Source organism: Plectropomus leopardus, chromosome 12 (genome assembly GCF_008729295.1).
Source record: "Plectropomus leopardus isolate mb chromosome 12, YSFRI_Pleo_2.0, whole genome shotgun sequence".
NCBI lineage: Eukaryota > Metazoa > Chordata > Actinopteri > Perciformes > Serranidae > Plectropomus > Plectropomus leopardus.
The window spans coordinates 17,301,841-17,317,668 of NC_056474.1; the positions used below are offsets into that span (position 1 = coordinate 17,301,841).

At 39.8% G+C, this 15,828-nt stretch overlaps 1 protein-coding gene across 1 annotated transcript; it reads right to left on the reverse strand.

The window, feature by feature from the left end:
- Positions 1-745: 745 nt before the first annotated feature.
- Positions 746-15,074, reverse strand: LOC121951933 (elongation factor 2). The gene is made up of 14 exons (XM_042498430.1): positions 14,813-15,074; positions 11,258-11,472; positions 8,410-8,591; positions 8,104-8,315; positions 7,819-7,994; positions 6,380-6,485; positions 5,711-5,963; positions 5,401-5,596; positions 4,547-4,670; positions 4,150-4,392; positions 2,475-2,828; positions 2,183-2,365; positions 1,715-1,847; positions 746-1,413 (listed from the first exon to the last, which is right to left on the reverse strand). Exons 1-14 carry the CDS (start codon positions 14,813-14,815, stop codon positions 1,220-1,222), a joined length of 2,574 nt encoding a protein of 857 aa, XP_042354364.1. The 5' UTR covers positions 14,816-15,074; the 3' UTR covers positions 746-1,219.
- Between the last annotated feature and the right edge of the window lie 754 nt (positions 15,075-15,828).

Here is a 15,828-nt window from a genome sequence, read left to right on the forward strand (position 1 = left end):
GCTAGCTGTCCACATAAAAATTCTCAGTGTTCGCAAACGATGCTGTGGTTCTTGATTTTGATTGAATAGGGCCTCGAAAGTCATTGAATTTAATGTTTAAGAAGATGTAGGAGCCCTGACGTTATGTTTGTCTACTAAATCTAAGGCTAAGCTAAACCCATCTCAGCCGGTTAGTTTGGCTTAATGCATCAACTGTAAACAGAGAAACAGCCTGGCTCTGTCCATCCAGCAGGACCTCCAACGCTCACTGACTGATGGGGTTATGTTTGGGACTAATTATTTACCGTTGTTTACTGAATGCAGTTAATTACAATCCTGAGAACGAAATGCATTGGGGGAGTTCACAGTAAAGAAGGAATAGCGAAATGGGAAAAAACAGCAAGAATCTTAATAAATCATGTATTAATAAAACTAAAAAGTATAAAAGATAAAGGTATTAAAAGTTACACACTCTTCAGCCTTATAGTATTCTTATAAGTGCAACATTAAGTGGTTAAGTACTGTTTATTCTTTGTTGGGGAAAAACTTTTTAATTGGCAAGAAGGGTGGTTTCCTTTTTTTTGTTGTTGCTGTTTTAGTCTTTGTGCTAAGCCTTAGCAAACACAAGAGTGGTATCGACTTTCACACCTAAATCACTTCCTCAAAGCTAATTAGCACATTTTACGATATTATGAACTATTGTCTTAATAATATTAGAATATGATTACAAGCTCACTAGAGAAATAATGTTATTTCAGGAGTCACATTTTTTAAAGAGCTGAATGTTTTTATTTCTGACATCCACTGAACAAACTTCCCATCCAGGGAGTTTGACTTCTGAAACACTTTATTGTGGTTTCCATGGTTTATCAGGCCCTGACCCATTTTAATATGCATTATTGCAGCAGTATCACAGTGCACTTTACAGGCCCATCCCGGTAAATGAGAGGAGAAAAGGGGGAAGACGTGGAGGAATAGAAAAAACAAGAAATGCAACTGCTTTGATCCAATTGTTCCCCAAAACCCTCGCCCTAGGCACTTGGTGTACTGTAGCTGGGAAATGAAAAAAGCATCACTGCTTCCACTAGCCTACAACGAAAGCTTAAAGTTTTGTTTCTGCTGCGGACTCAAAGTCAAAACAATTTGTGCAATGTATCTTTAAGCCTGTGCAAAGATTTTAAAGTGCCCACGGGGTAAGGTTTAGAGATTGATTTGGTATTTTATAATCTGGGCTCAGTGTTTACAGTTTGTCCAAGTAGTTGTCAAGGGCAGGAATGCCCTCTTTCAGACCTTTACGTTTTCTAATTTCAGCAACAATCTGGGAGGATTTGGTGCTGGGTTTGTACGGGTCATCCTCGAGAATCTGCCAGTGGTCGAACACGCACTGAGGGAAGGCCTGGCCTCCAGTGTTGCTACGCAGCTCAGCTGTGAACCCTGGAGGCAAGAAATACAGATAAACGCCAATGTTTCAATGATTGGGAGAATAAGAAATAGGGTTGCAAATCGTAATCACCTTACTTAATCAATTATTGTTAAAATTAAAAAACTTTGCTTCCTTCCAAAAATACCAGATGTCTTTTTTCCTCAGTCAAAACTCACATGTAGAATTACATTTGGGTTAAAGTATTGAAAATCTAGGAAGATTCATACAATATTTATCATGAAACTACACAAGTACGAGTCACATCCCACAATGAAAGACATCAAACGGCACAGCCTAAAACACCAAACTCACCAAAGGACTCGTTGACAGGCAGGTAAGCTTTCTGCGCAAACATTGGAGTGCCTGGCACTTGACTTTCCTCAAACACATGACCTCGTTTTCTGTTCAACACACCATAGGTACAACCAACCACATGTTCCGGGCACTGCACCGACAAGAAGCACAGCAGTCAGACATTAAGTGTGAACTAACACCATCAACTTAGCATTAAGCATAATTCTGAGAAAAAGTGGCAAAGGATGAATTTTTTCCCCATACATAAACAAATTGTACATAATCCTGTTGATAATCTGTTGATAATTTTTTGAGTGTTTTAAACTGAAAATTCTGGCAATAACTGTTCGGATATCAACAGTGTTTTATAAAAAGAAACTTTCTTGTTACAATAATATTTATAGATTTACAAAACTGATTTGGGGTCATCTGCAATTTGACTATTTTGCTATGATGTCTTTGGAGGTAATACATTTCCATACAGACCTGTATCTCCACCAGGTATACAGGCTCCATGAGTCGTGGCTGAGCAGTGAGCTGGGAGGCGTACAGGACTCTACGAGTTGTGGGAATAATCTGTCCTCCACCACGGTGGATGGCGTCTGCGTGCAGTGTCACGTCATGAATGTCAAAGCGAACTCCGCGCATATTCTCCTCACATAGAGCACCCTGTATGATGATGACAGAGACAACCTTATTCTCAGGAGTATACAAGGGCATGCCTTTAAAAGAATAACAGCACAAATGTGTCAGTACAATGTGGCATCCGATTGCCCACCTCTTTAGACGCCCACTGGAAACCTGCGATGACGCTGTCCTTAATCTCGCTGAGGTACTGGACACCCTTTGTCACGTCGACCAGCAGGTTGGGCCCACTTCCGTCTGGACCGAAGCACCAGATCTTTCTGACTTCTGTCACATCCCACTCATACTTTTCCGCGAGGTAACGGGCACGAACCTTGAGGTCCTGGCGATGACTGACCTCCCCCTTATCGATGTCTTCAGCCAGGCCCTCGGGGAAAGGGCGGGCCTTCACGAAGAGACGATTGTGCTTGTTGGGGGACTTAGACAGACACATCTGGCATGATTCTTCCGACACTGTCTCTCTGTAAGTCACGACTGGGTCTGATTTCTAGAACAAAAATTGAGAGTATGTGTGAATGTTGCAACAGTGTGAGGAGTGCATTTTGTTGTGTTTTTATCTTTAAAATAATTTGGACTTTAAGTGTTGAAAGGATGATTCTTATTTTAACTTGGGCCTTATTTTCGTAGCTTTGCTGTTATCATGAATATGTGTATTCAAATGTACCTTACTATTCACATGCACACAGCTATGTTAAACTGCGGATGGGGTCCAGCAGAAAAAGGTGTTTTAGCCATTTAAAAAAATCCACCCAGTGGAAGCTTACACTATATTGAGAGTATTTGTACCACTTTACCTTGATATCAGACAACCTGTTCTGACAGGTAAGCCACCATCATGCTACCAGACTCCATTGACAAAAATGGTTATTTAAGCTTCCAGCAGCTGCTGGTCTTATGCTGTCTCAATCAGTTGGTTAGTTTTTGTTATTGGTGAATCCAAACTAACCCTTTAAACACCAAAGTTACACAATAACACAAACTAAAGAAGTGAACAAGCTAGTGGTAGACCAGCACCTCCTGTGTTTAGCAATGTGAAATTACTGATTTTCTAAATGGAGTCTGGCTTTAAAGAGAGCTATATAAAGGCTTCATATGTCCGTGGGAAATCACTGTCCACTCGCGAATTGACAATCTATTCAAATACTAGCGGCAATTCTTTCCTTAGCATGATAACATAACAAACAAAAAAGTAGTTATGATAATCATAAATTGAACAGACACACACACTTAACAAACCAACACAGCTAATACATTAACCACAGCACAGATGTTTTTTCATGTTAGACTTAAATTAGAATAATGACGGACAAGTTTTAATAAAGTGAGGACTGGTATTCCACAGTTATGTCCCTCTGTATTTTAAAGCATATTATCCAAGAGTTGTGCAGTAATAGGGAAAATAAGTGTCCTCTGCTTGTCTTTTTGGATACCAGTTAATATCAGAGTTCATTGAAAAGAGGTTATGAAATACATCTGGTAAGCTGTGCTTTTGAAACATACATTTATACATAAAGACATTTGTTTGATAAATACTGATATTAAAAATGGACAGCAGATTTAATTTCTTCAAAAGAGGAGCTAACGATTCCCTCCCGCAGTTACCATTCGGACAAATTTCTTTTCGACTAACATAATGTTTTGCAGGGAAGAAGGATACGTACTGGCCCAAACCATGTTACAGTATGATGTGTGTGGATACATTAAGCTATAGTCGAGAGTTATGGATAAGTACCTATACAACTATACTTCAAAAGATTTAAACTGTCCCTTTAAGTTTGACATAGAAATCTCCGTCCTCCTTGTCTCACCTTCAGTGGAATGCAGGCATGGTCTTCCTCAAGGTCCTTGAGGCAGATCTCCAGGTGTAACTCTCCCGCTCCGGCGACGATGTGCTCCCCAGACTCCTCGATGATACACTGCACCATGGGGTCAGACTTGGCCAGACGCTTCAGTCCCTCCACCAGCTTGGGCAGGTCAGAAGGGTTCTTGGCCTCCACAGCGACTCTGACTACAGGGCTGACGCTGAACTTCATCACCCTCATGTTGTGGGCCTGCGGACAGAGTCACCAAGATAAAAGTACTGTTGTAACAGGAAGAATTATGTCAAAAACAAGCAATAACTTGTTAAAAATGACTGATGATCAACTGTGTGGTACACAAATATTTGAAGTACATTGTATACAGGGAAAACAAACAATACGCTACTTGTTCGTAGGTGGTAATAGTCCCTGTCTTAACCAGGTACTGGTCTACTCCAACAAGACCCACGATGTTGCCACATGGGACATCTTCAATAGGCTCCGTATACCGGCCCATCATCAGAATGGTCCTGGACGGAAAGAAATAAGGACATGGTTGAAAGAAGCTGCCGACAACTACATGAAAACAAAAGGCTGCCAGAAGAAAGTCAAAACAAGTTCATTTGTATAGCGTCATACACATACATACACATACACATACATATCATACACAAATAGGTGCTTTACAGTCAAAAACGATGATAATAATAATAATAACAATAATAATAATAATAATAATTACTATTATTACAAGACCAAATTGAAGAATTAAATAAGAAAAATAATAGGGGAGGTGAGTAATAAGTTCAGACAAGTTTAAAAAACGAAAAAATAGATAAAAGTACCATAAAAAATGATTACTAAAAAGCTGCAGAAAAGACAACAGTCTCAACCTCAGTTTGAAAAATGTAAAAATGGCCACATTGGGAGCATATCTTAAGTCAAAAGGGAGCTGATTCCAGCAGCGGGTTGCATAGTGACAAAAAGTTGTTGCACCACATCTGGTTTTAAGCCGGGGCGCCACTAACTGAGCAACCCCTACAGATCTGAGGGCTCTATCAGGCTTGTACTTAGCAAACCTATCTGAAATATATTTTGGGCCCAGACCATTGAGTGACTTAAGTTATTTGTGTATTTAATTGGAAGTCAGTGCAAAGCTCTGAGAATTGGTGAAATGTGTTCTCTCTTCTTGAATCCAGAACTATTTTTTTCACAAAATCTCAGGCCTCTATGTAGCTGGCTGTTCGACAACATGCTCACCTCTGGATGGGTTTTAAGTAAAGGTCCTCCTTTGTGCCAGGCTTGAAGTTTGACCCCATGATGCGCACTTTGAGGCCAGTGGACACAGTGCCAGAGAACACGCGGCCAAAGGCATAGAAACGACCCTTGTCGTTGGTTGGGACCATCTTAGAAATATACATCATCAGAGGACCTTTAGGATCACAGTTTTTAATACCTGAGAAGACAGCGGAGATATCAAGTCAGCCCTGAAAATGGTGTGTTACAAATTAGTTTATTATTTCATGAAACCAAATTATTCTGTGCAGTTCTGTGAAAACGTTCCACTGACCCATGGCAGCCTCGTCATCTCCTGGCCCTTCGTAGAGCAGCTCACAGCGGTATTTCTGTGCAGTGACGGGGGAGGGCAGGTGGATGGTGATCATCTGGAGCAGGGCATCTCCAGCAGGCAGCCAGTGACGCATCACAGCCTTCAGCAGGGGCTTCCCTTCTTTCTCCTTGTCATCTGAGTCCAGTTTAACACCCAGCTTCTCAATTAGTTTGGCTGTCTCTTCCTTCTTAAAATTCATGATGGCATCAAAAACCTGGAGTACGGTGACAGTGAGCAAAGAGAAGGCATCAAACTCAAGCCCAAAGGCATTGCCTGAAAGTCACTGCGTTAGTCAGCCTCAACTTTTTTTTAAGCCCCAATGCTTACACTTTTATCAAATCTTTCAAATAATTCTGATGGCAAGTTTTCATCTGTAGATAAATAGACAATCCTGGCAAAACTGGTGCAGTCTGTGTTGCTTTCATCCCATACATATTCCAGACTTTGCAATAGCATCTTTTTGGTGCTACCATTACAAGGTGCAAAAGGACATAAATGTTCAAATCCTACATGTAGGCACTTTAGATTAATTTAACTATACAGAGACATGTGAAGGTCTTTAGAATATTTAATGCTTGACTTCGTAAACATATTGATTGTTAGTTTATGTCACTTTTTCTTTACGTTTACCTTATAGATGGGGTCCAGAACGAGCTGGCTGAAGGTGCGGGGAAGTTTTTCGCCATCAGGACCAGTGGAAGACTTACTAAACTTGCCGGCACTTGGGTCGAAATATCTGCGCAAATAAATGATTGCATACCATCATGACACTCAGATGATTTGATGTTTTTATGTGTAATGTATCAGTTATTAAGAAAATGTCTTTGTGCGTGTGCAAGAAAATTTTAAAGACTTTACAATGGCTGAACATTCAGGTATTGCTGACCTCGCCTGGTTTTACTACTTCTTGTGACGTAGAAGTGTACTCCAGGATGTGGTTTGTATATGATGACATCACTAGGTGCATCGTTATTTACCACTTTTAATCCACATTTTCAATTTGCACATAAAACAGCTTGAGATGAAATGTCAAATTTGGGGGGAAAAAAGATCATAAATAACATTGCAAACAAGTTTTTTTACACTTAGGAGATGTGGAAAAGTTGGTGCATTGATAAAAGGAAAATACAACTAAGTGCAATGGAAATAGATTTGGCAAATAAATGATGATGATGATGATGAGCACTCATTGCACAGGCCATCGCAAGTTTTCTCTGTCTTTTCTGGATGGCTTTTACGGTCCCAACACACTAACCCAACAGTCCTCCATCTGTCAATGTCAGGTCGTTGGTGAGCATCTGTCGCCCTAGTTTTTGCAATTCGTCTCACACCATTCACCTTGCTCTTCTGGTTCCCCTTTTTGAAGGACGTATATGGAGTACTGCCGCCTGCAGGTTTGGAGAGTTATTTTCTCTCACATGGGCGCAGAACAAACCTAGTAGTTAGTCGTTGGCTGTAATCCTTGCGATGTGTTCAAGCTCAACTTTTTGGTCAAGATACAGGCAATGTGAGGCGTTGCAACACTTGGCCTTCATCGCCACTAGTTTTTGATGTCTAGTTGGTGTGTCTAGGCCTTAAAACACATATGTCTGCACATAGAGCTGTTACCAGCACTGTTCCAAGGGCGCATAAATGTAGTGTCAGTTGTTCGACACTCACTATTTTCATTCTTGTGTACTTTCCGTTGTTATACATACATTGTTTTGTAGGTTTGACTGATGCTCAAATCTTTTTCAAAATTAGGTCATCTCCTTCTGACCTCTACTGAAGTGGCATCTGACTGGAGAATTGACGCTACCTACTGCTCATCTTGATGAACCAACTTCCAATACTCGCATAACAATTGTGGATGGAAAATGGATGCATTTTCTTTTGCTGATTTTCAGAAAATCTGGATGGGAACCCAATAACTGTTGGGTCAGGTCACCAGTGCAACACAGCACACTTCAGAAACACAACACCCTTGAAAGTCTCAACCAGAGAGCGCAGTGAAACACTGCTTTTCAGCTTCATTATAAGTTACTACGTGAAGCATATTTCTGTCTGGATATGTTTATCATCATGTTTACCTGTCACCCCACAGTTTCTTCATCATGTCCTCCACTTTCTTACACCTCTCTGCTGGTTCCAGTTTATTTTCTTCTTTTGTGAACTTTGCAACATACATCTCAGCAAACTGCTTCAAGGTGAACGCCCAGCCGTGGAGGCCAGAGCCAAACCCGACTGTACCAACTACAGGGTCAATCTGAGGAGAAAAGATCCAGTATTCTTTGTTATCCCAGCTATAGAACATGAAGCAACAATTCAGAGCTATTTTAGGATGTCTTTGTGTCTGTGTGCTTTTTCTGCCTCACCATGATGTTCCCCATGGGTCCCCCCTCATCCTCTCCATAGGTGGAGATAATGACGTTAACAGACTCTATGATGCGCTGAAAAGTCGTGAAGAGATCCTCTGGGTTCAGCTGCAGCTCAAGCAGAGCTCGGTCCATCTTATTCATCATCAGGACTGGCTTGATGCGCTCGGCGATGGCTTGCCGCAGTACAGTCTCGGTCTGCACACACACACCTGTCGGAGGAAACAAACAGGTGGGTGAAAAGGAAGTTTGTGTATGTGCGAGATGTGGAGATAGTAAGGAGGGTGCCAATTATTAAGTAATTACCTGAGACACAATCTACCACGACCAGGGCTCCGTCAGTTACCCTGAGGGCAGCAGTGACCTCGGAAGAGAAGTCGACGTGACCAGGGGAATCAATCAGGTTGATGAGAAAGCCGTTTCCATCTTTACACTGCTTGATAAACGCCAGGTCGTTGTCTTCAAGCTCATAGTACAGAGAGATTGCCCTGAACAACAGAGAGAACAAGAGAAGGCTGGGGACATCTTCACTGTTCACATATCACTACCATCATTAAATAAATGGAAAGTAATAGATGGATAAAATAAGGTTAATTTAAAGCAGCTAGAAGGAGCTTTTAACCCTTCAAAAATTTCATCCCCGGGCACCCCGATCCAGGTTTTTACAGATGGAATTTGAACTTTTTGGCTTCATGCACCACTGATGAACCTTCATGGAAATGAACAGAGCCCCACTTTGGACGTTGTATTCAATTCTCTTTATACATCCATGGATTTCTCAGGCAGAGTTTCACAGTGAGTGGTATCGTGTGGTGAAGGGATGACATATTTTTGTAAGCCAACCCGGAGGTCAGCATCACACTGGTTCCTTTGTCAAAAACCTTATGGGATTTTTGAATGTGATTTTCAATTATCACCAAAAGTAAGCTCTGTGACGAACACAAGTTGATCATACTTCCACGTTTCCTTTATGATTATCTTCACAAATGAACACCACTTTTGTGTGTTCTGAAGCGTAAATGAAGTCGCCAGATGCAAAAAGCTATTATTAGGCTATAAACAAACTACACTGCGGCTGCGCGACTTAAATGTCAACACTCCGAATCTTTCAACTTCTGATTTGATTTAGCACGCTCAATTTGATGACGTCTAAATTGCGCGACAAACACTATAGTCTGATTTAGCCACTTGTGAGCAACCGCATAAAACATTAGAAGTTCAAAAATTGGGTTTATACGATGTATTTTATGCTACTGGAAGTGCAAAAATGCCAACAGACTTCCACATTTTAGGACTCATTACTTCACCACTCTATTTTAGCCAGTTAAAAGAAGGCAGGATACATTTCAAAAATTTTATTCTTGATTTAAGACTTTGTTTTCATGGCTGATATTGGGCACGGCAAAAACATGACGAGATGGAGACAACTGCGGGGGCCCTCGTCCTCCAAGACCAGTATGTTATATGTCGGTTTTGTTAGTGAAATACATTGCGAGAAGTGTTTCACAGTCGTCATACACAGTCATTTGTCTTACACAGCCATAAATAGTTACATTATCTCATCAATATGCATTCCACAAACAGCTGTTTTTAAAAAAGTATAAAAGTATTACAAATGATGTGAGTCTTTTTTCACTCCCTTTCAAAACAAATTTACGCGCTAGCCAGATCGAGGCCTTAAACAAAACAACGCAGTGGAGCTCATGTAAACACTACCACCTTTGCCCACAGGGACCGCCATAATCAAAACAAAATTTAACATCCTTGTAATTCTTTAACATTACATTTAACTGAATGAATTCCTAAACTGAGTCATCACAATAGTGGAATGAACCAGACACTTCTCTAACTTAAATGAGGCAGACATACTGGGTGGAGACTTTATAGTTCAAATGCCTCAGACTGGTTTACCAGGAAAGACTTGGGAAAGTAGAAGTAGGACTCAATGATAGTGCTGGTGCATTTACTGGAATCAAACTAATGCATCCCGAGAGGATTTCTAAAAATGCAGAAGCTCCACTTTACACATTTGAGCATAATATTTAAATTAAGGAACTAAAAAATCCTGAAGATGCTACAAAAAAAAAGGATTTTTAGTGTTGCTAAAATAATGGTTTCCAGGGGAAAACATGTTCTACCTTTACAAACTTGTTGAGATAGTTTTTATAATTCTATTAACAACCTGAAAAGAAAACAAACGCTGTAATAAGGACTCCACCTTGTATGAACTCTGGCACCCACCAAATTAAAATTCTGCCAGCAGTGTTTTGTCTAAACTTGATGGACTTGTTTTAGTCAGGCGGGCGGGGCTGACTCAGGAAAACATCATGCCATGTCATGTCATTTCTGTGTACCAATCAGCGCTGGACCTTAGTCTGATCAAGCCGCACCCACATGGCCCTGATGCCGCTGATTATCTTAGATTTTGAGGGTTAAACTCTATTTAAGTAATAAAGTATGTGTCTTCCCATAATTTAAACTTCATTGTCGCTTATGTAACATATTAAGGGAATACTTCACCTCTCAAAATGATCATTTGTATTGCGATTACTCAACCCCATGTTATGCTGAATGCTGGGAGAGATCCTTGTCTTTCTTGTATAGATCCAGTGTGAACGAAGAATCTAAAAACTGACAAAATTCTTGCTGAATTGAAGTAAATGGGGGGCCACGTTTAACAAGAGCAAAACTATTTTAAAAAAAAAAAAACGTTACAACGCTCATATTTTTAGTCGTATGCTCAGTACTTCCCAAACAAAACAAAACATTTTCGCTAAAATGTTACAAATGTTTAACAGCTCAGTTGCACTACTTGTCTGTGGGTGAGACTGTTTATGTGTGAGTGTTTTAAACACTTGAACTTTGCATATGACTGATAAATAAGACTTTGATTACAATGCACGAGTTGTGTGCAAGTTTGTAAACAGAAGTTTTTATATAGTTTTGCTCATGTCAAACACCACACCCTATGACTTCTAAATCATCAAGAATTTTCTGTTTCTGTATTTTTCTGTTCACTTTGGGGGCAGGTGAGAAAAATTATGTTTTTTCCTGAATTCAACATGACACAAGGTGAGGGTAATTCATATTGAAGTATTCCTTTAAAAGGTTGCACAAATAACAGTTCCTAAATCCATTTCTCTGAACTACATACGTTGATTTGATGGTGATGCAGCGCTCCTGCTCGTCTTTGCGTGTGTCTGTGAAGCGGGTCTCTCCGGCACGCGCTGAAGCAATGATCCCTGCCTTGGACACCAGTGAGTCAGTCAGAGTGGACTTTCCATGATCCACGTGGGCAATCACAGACATGTTCCTGATGTTGGACTTCTTGTCCATGATGCCACGGATCTGATCCACCGTGAAGTTCACCTGGTGGGGGTCGAGTGCGGGAAGGGGATGGGGGAGGTTAGGGAAGGTTACATTCATCCATTGACAACCAGCAGAGCTTCATCTTATTCATCATATTATATTTGTCCACTACAAGATCTCTGCAGCCGTTTCAAGAAGAGTTACAAAAAGAAAGAAATGTTTGAAATTGAATCCACCAGCTTGACTCGTAGGATAGAGTGTGGGCACCACCACTCACATGCTGCAGCTGAACGGACCGAGCTGAACGATTTCACAATGACAAGTGGACAGAATGTCGCAATTTCATACTTTAAATTCTTCTCAAATTCTTGACATCAAGGTGAAACATACACGATGAATTTGATCTTTAACAGACTAATCAAATGGCAATAAATGCTCATGCACACAAATAAGATAAAGGTGCGAATAGATTAAGACTAAGGTCTTTTTTTAATATATATATTGGGTGTTTTTGCCTTTAATTGACAGGACAGTACAAATGGGGAGAGAGAGAAGGAATGACATGCAGCAAAGGGCTGAGGCTGGAGTTGAGCCCGCGGCCGCTGCGGCGAGGACACAGCCTCTATACATGGGGTGCCTGCTCTATCTACTGAGCCACCAGGCGCCCCAAGGTCTTTTTTTTTTAAGATGATGACAGCATTTTTAACCCTTTAGATCCTGGATTGACATCAGTTCTGTTGGGCTGCAATCAGACACAGGGAAAACTGGTTTGATTTTTTTGGGGTGAAAAGCAATGAGCAACTTGTCAAGACATTTCAAAAAAATTGCGGAAAAAAAGGGACAAGAAAATGAGTTGAGAATTAGCTGTAAGGAGATTATTAGATGTCCAAAAGCAGAAAAAAGGCCCAGAAAACTATATTCATAAATGTTATACACACGTGCGTGTGCACGCATACACATGCGTGCGTGCCCGCACACACACACACACGGGTCATTCCATGCCAAATCACCCAAAATCCAGAACTTTTCCCAGTTCATGTAACAGCATAATATTTAAATTAAGGAACTAAAAAATCCTTAAGATGCTACAAAAAAGAAGATTTTTAGCATTGCTAAAATAATGGTTTCCAGGGGAAAACATGTTCTACCTTTACAAACTTGTTGAGACAGTTTTTATAATTCTATTAACAACCTGAAAAGAAAACAAATGCTGTAATAAGGACTCCACCTTGTATGAACTCTGGCACCGCCCAAATTAGCAAACAGCAAACGGCACATCCAGCAGCCTTTTAGAATGTATATGACGGCCATTAAAAGGTTAAAATATAATGTTGTCACACCAGGCACTTTACTTTGGATGCATTTAAGTATTTCATGTAAATAATCATGTTGTGTTACAGACTTCCTGTACTGCGTAGGAACATGGTATATTTTCATTTAAAGGCCCTGAAAACCCTTTTTCAAACAGCATCTTATTATCGACCATGTGGTGCCACATAAGCACACCAGTTTTGGTTCTTGTCATTAAGCGATTTTCGTCAGCAGTGTTTTGTCTAAACTTGATGGACTTGTTTTAATTGGGCAGGGCTGATTTAGGAAAACATCATGCCATGTCATGTCCTTTCTGTGCAACAGTCATCGCTGGAAACACTTGAAATAAATTCAATGGCCCTGATGCCGCAGATTATCTTAGATTTTGAGGGTTAAACTCTATTTAAGTAATAAAGTGTGTCTTCCCATAATTTAAACATTGTTGCTTATGTATCATATTAATGGAATACTTCACCTCCCAAAATGATTATTTGTATTGTTCATGTCACAGGGTTCCTTAAATTCATGGGACCTTGCAAAATCCTACAGCTGTACTCCAAATACATTTTATGTTATACATTTTATCAAGTTTGGCATTCTTAGTTAAACTTTTGCATTTTTGTGATTCTCTGTGTTTTCGAAACCTCACCAATAGCTCATTTTTTTACTGGGTTGGGTTGAAATTTGTCCTTAACATCACTTTTTTTTTTTATTGAGTTCAGGAATGTTGCAAGTTACAGCTTGTGATGACTTGGCTTGTTGATTACTACATCATCGCAACTAAAACTTGTTTGGGCAGATTATCACAGAATGGACTGCAATAACCCCAGCAGTATTTGATGTAGTTGAGATTAGCTAAGACTTGCATCATTGTTTTCTAATGCTAGTAATTCATGTTCAGATAGTTAAAAATTGAAATTGAAATATTGAAAATATTGAAAATGAAAATATTGTGTGTAAAGTTTGATAAAACTAAGATTTATATATTGAATAAGATGACATATGTAGTATGCAGTTATTACGATTGCATGCATTGTAGTAGGAACTCAACAGAAGTTTCAATATGATTTTTTTGTAGAAAATCCATGACATGAACTGGGAAAGGTTTTGGATTTAGGTTGAGTTGGCATGGAATGACCCTTACAGAGAAAAGAAATAATTAAAATAAATAATAATAATAATAAAAAAATTTTTTTTTGCAACTTCTAAAGGTCATTTCTTGTCTGACTTTTTACTTTTTTTTTTTTGCTTATTTTCAGGTAATTTTCTTGTAACTTTTGCTTATTGAATTCCTTCAATTTTTGCAAAAGGATAAGAAATATTTGTTCCTTGATGTGGGAGGAAAATATTGGCATTTTTCAGTGTAAGCCTTAGCATCGTGAATGTAATTAATATGACAAGAAAGCATTATTTAACGCCATGTCCGGCATGTCTGCCCACATAATAACAACAAAAACATGAACTTTGGGATGTCCACACAAATTTCACCACCACAATAAAAAGCTCTAATGTCATAACAGTATGTCATTATGTACCATTATAGATCGCCATCCACCACTTAAAATAATATCCACTGCAGCTGACGTATTTTATGTAATAATATATTTTGTTGCCTGTTACATTAAATGAAGCATGGTTATGACGGAATCTCTCGTAATCTACACGTATCTAAAATTTAATAAAAACATGATTAACATGTAGAGCCTGTCAGCTTATGTTGTTTTTCCTCCCAGCATATTAACACATGATATTTGTGCATACATGCTCCAGCAGCAGCAGCTATTAAAGGACTTGCTATGAACATCAAAGTGAGGCAGAGAGGGGACAGGCCAAAGCACTGTGCCTTATCAGCTGTCTCTCTGCTGCGTATGTTACAACGGACCTCACACACAGCCCTTATCTGATCATATAGCACCACCGGAGCATCGGTATCCACTTCACACACACCTGTCAGACTCCGTGGCAGCTTGTTGCACCATTATAACTTGCAAGAAAGTTACACGGCGGGGCGGCTGACAGCTCGTTTTTCACCTGCTACAAATACATGAAATGCTTAATCGTCGGGGCATGTAAACTGGTATCGACTCACCATTTTGTCTGCAGGTCGCTGGTCGTTGAGCGTAGTGGGTTATTGCTGTAACACACTGCCTAGGAGGGCAAGCAGTCCCGGTGGTGACAGGAGAGACACTGCCGCTGCTGCGGCGGCGGCGGCGGCGGCTGCCGTGTGTCCGTGCAGGAAGGAGGCAGCAGCAGCAGGGGGCGCTGCCGCTGCTTAACAGCCGGGTCTCATATGGCTGTTTGACAGCTGCTGTGCTGCATGGATCTTTTATGTGCTGAGGCTCTGCTGCTGAGTGGTAGGTTAATGTTGGTGCCTGTGTGAGAAAGAAAAATAACTTTATAATAGATTTGATGTATTTAATTAAATTTTGACCAAATGTGTTTGGTTTTTTTTTTTAATCACGGAGCCCCACAAAAGCAAATTGAAAAGCTGATGTTGAATTTTACTAGACTCAAAAGCTAATTTGGTAGTAAACGTCTGCTAACGCAGTTTGTATGCATCAAAGTATTTCATGTTAATAATGAAGCTGTGTTACAGACCCCGTGCACTGCTGGGAAAATGCTTCTTCTCAGGAACAAAACAACATGATATGCTTTAATTTAAAGGCCCTGAAATCCCTTTTTTTTCTTAATAGTCTTAGTATCAACAATGTGGTGCAACACAGGCACACTGCCTTCTCCAAAAGTTAGACTTGTTTTGGGTCTTTTAATCAAGAGACTTCTGTCTGCAGTTTTGTCTGAGCTTGATGGATTTGTTTTAATTGGGTGGGGCTGATATGGAAAAACTTTATGTGGAATAACTTCATGTCTCATCATGCCATTTCTGTGCACCCATCAGCAATGACATTTGAAATAAAAAAATTCAATGATAGTTGCCGGCATTTTATTACCTTATTATTATTATTATTATTATTATTATCATCATCAAACTGCAACCACACAATCCTGATGAAGAGGATTAGTTTAGGTTTTGAGGGTTAAACTCTAATAATAACAACAAAGTATATATATATATATATATATATATATATATATATATATATATAT